General features: G+C 66.2%; 1 protein-coding gene across 1 annotated transcript in view; it reads right to left on the bottom strand.

The window, feature by feature from the left end:
• LOC104983482 (chromosome unknown open reading frame, human C14orf80) overlaps positions 1-2918 on the bottom strand; it is a 10892-nt gene that overhangs the window by 4879 nt on the left and 3095 nt on the right. Inside the window, exons 2-3 of the mRNA XM_010832916.1 lie at positions 2276-2403; positions 1974-2072 (exon numbers count right to left, since the gene is read on the bottom strand). Coding sequence (XP_010831218.1) covers positions 1974-2072; positions 2276-2403 — 227 coding nt within the window. The remainder of the gene's footprint in view (positions 1-1973; positions 2073-2275; positions 2404-2918) is intronic.

The raw sequence follows: 2918 nt of genomic DNA, 5'->3' as shown, positions 1-2918 counted from the left end.
GTGCCCCTCACTCGGGACTCCACGCCACATCCCCACTGACGGAGGGTTGCACCCTGGAGGCTTTGGGCAGCTGGGGCTCCTGGACAGCAGAGACTTCTGGGCTCTGGGAAGCCCCTCCCCTGTAACCCCCTAAACCTGAAGGCAGGGCAGGGGCTGCGCGGTGCCTGGCTCAGGGTGACGGAGGACAGGCCATGGGCCCAGCGTGGAGAACACAGTTGCACGGCCCCCTGCGCCCCGCCCTGCCCCTACGCCCGCACCCACAGACCCCGCACCGGCGCGCGTGGGTCCAGGCGGCCCCTGTGCTGAGCCCCCGCCCACCTGCCCGGGCCGCCACGGCCTCAGGAAGCCTAAGGGGGTGAGGCCAGGTGTGGGCCACCCAGAGGGCCCACAGCAAGCGACAGACACATCGGCCTCCACAGCCTCCCAGGCCTCTGGTCCCCTGGGAAGGCCCAGGCCACTCCTAGAAGAGAGCCCAGAATGTGCTTCGGGACCCAACAAGCAGCCGGAGCCAGCACTGAGGCTGCCCTGATGGCCTTCTCTCTCAGAGGCTGCACGGAGACCCAGGCCACGACCATCGTCATGCCACCGGGGGCTGGACACCCCTGGCCAGACGGAGGGGGTGCCTTGAACACCAGGCCAAGGGCCCAGCCCAAAGCCAGTGGAGCAGGGTAGAGGCAGACTTACCTGCGGTGAGAACTGCCCTGTGACCTGGGGGAGGCCTGTGGACCTGGCAGGGTGGAGCCACGTGCCCACACCACACACACGCACACACCCAGTGGCGAGTGAGAAAAGCAGCTTCATTGGTTCCCAAGAACAGTCCCGGGGGTGCCCACACCCCCAACAGGCAGGCCGTACAGAAGCAGACTGGGGACAAGGACAATGCCCAGTGCCCACAGCGCGCCTGGCCGCTGACGGCACCAGAGGCCATCCCAGAAGCTTCTGGGACCCATCCCAAGAGCACAGGCCCTTCAAGTAGGCTGCTCCCAGCTGCCACCCGCAGACCATCTGCAAACCTTGGGAGGAAGTCAACGTAACCCTCCGCCTGGCCACGATGACGCTTTCAGTACTGTGGCACCAACTCGCACCAGCCCCCAGGCAGAGGGGGAGCTCCCCCACCACAGCGCCCACGGAGGCTGGGGTCCCAGACAGCACCAGGCTGGGGCTGTCACAGCCCCCATGCTCCCCCGACCAGGGGACCAGGGGCAGGAGGCCTGGGCCCCGCTGAGTCACCCCAAATGGGGACCAGGCCAAGGGCATCTCAGTACACCCAGATGCTGCCTCAGCACCTCAAGGGCCAAGCACAGTCCTGCCCACAGAGCCAGCCAGACAGCTGCCAGGAACACTGGCCAGGTGGGCCCCATGGGCCACCCTGACCCCACATCAGGGAGCAGACCCCCAGGAGCACGCAGCACTACAGCCAAGACCTGCTGGGTCCATCCTGAGCCTCAGTCATTCTTCCCGGCCAAGTGCCCCCAGGCCAGGCAGTGCCAGCCTCACTCTGGACGGCCAGAGCCCAGTACTCAAGTCGTGGCCACCGGTCTATCCCAGGAGCCCCTGGCCACGTGAGCCTCCAGGCAGGACACAGTAATGGAGGGGGCTCCTGAAAAGAAGGTCAGCAGAGAGTGGGCCACTCCCAGCCCATCACCAGGTGACATCTCCACAGGCTCAAGGCACCCACACCCGTCAGCCCAGACCCTGGACGTCTTCCTTAATTCCAGCATCCCCCCCGCCACCGCCACAGCTGGCTGCCAGCCGCCCGATGCCTGTGCTGTCCCCACGGCCCAGACAGTACCCGGCCACACACACACTGATGGCGGCACTGGCAGGCCCGGGCAAGGAGAGGGACAGAGGTTGTGCCCATCCCCCACGCAAGCCAGATGGTGAGCTTGACGACCACCCACAGCCTGGGTGTGCCACCCTCCCAGACCCCTTCTCACCTTGGGCCACACCCACCTTGGTCCCACCAGCCTCACCTGCCGGCCGCCCTCGGGGTCTCTGAGCAGCTCCGTTTCGGTGACAGACAGGTGGCCAAGGCTGCGGTCACTGTGGCAGCCACGGGTGTATGAGTGGATCTGAAACGCAGCGCAGACCCCATGCTGAGCATGTGGGTGCCCCCCAGCACTAGGCAAGGTACAGACTGGGAAAGGGGGTTCAGAGAGGGCCCAGCAAGGGACAGCAGTCAGCACTGCTGAGGCTGGCTCGGGGCCCACCAGGAGGCCCTGCAGAGGGAGGAGCACCCCCGCCCAGCTCCTGCACCCCTGTGCCCGCCGCAGACCATCAAGTGGCAGGCCTGGGCAGTGGCAGAAACAGCCCCAGACAGGCTCGGTGGCCCAGTGAGGCCAATGGCAGGGACACAGACTACCTGGGTCTGGGGGGCAGGGAGGTGCACCAGCGAGGGGAGGCCTGAGGGCAGCAGGGAGGTCAGCAGGGGGGCCCGTCCCACACAGCAGGAGCAGAGGGAGCCCAGACAAGAAGGGGTGAAGGCGTCCCAGGAAACTCGAGCTGAGCAAAAGACCCTCTGCCAGGGGTTCTAGCACCAAAGAGTCCTGTGCTAGAGGGAGCCCAGGCCACCTACCCAGTCACTTCTCAGCCCAGAACATGCCCTAGGCCAGTAGGGGGACCCCTGTGCCCCCACAGCTGAGCCCTACCAGCCTTTAGGATCCCCGATAGAGCTACCCACTGCCTGTGAGCCTACACCCAGGAGATAGTGGGAGGACAAGGTACCTTCCCCCCGCTGGCTTCCCTGATTCCCTGCCCCACAGATGCCCAGCAGCACCTGCTCAAGGCCCCTCCTGGACAATCCGGAGCCGTAGCGTCCCACCGTCGGGCCACCCCCAACCAGTCAGTCCCCAGCCAGGCCTGGGAAGACCCACATCCAGCCAAAGACCAGCCCCATCCTGAGCTGGGAAGCTGGACAG

This window comes from Bison bison, unplaced genomic scaffold, assembly GCF_000754665.1.
Source record: "Bison bison bison isolate TAMUID 2011002044 unplaced genomic scaffold, Bison_UMD1.0 scf7180017862837, whole genome shotgun sequence".
Classification (NCBI taxonomy): Eukaryota; Metazoa; Chordata; class Mammalia; order Artiodactyla; family Bovidae; genus Bison; species Bison bison.
The sequence above is the reverse complement of the archived record's forward strand: the minus strand, read 5'-3'. Positions and strand labels throughout refer to the sequence as shown.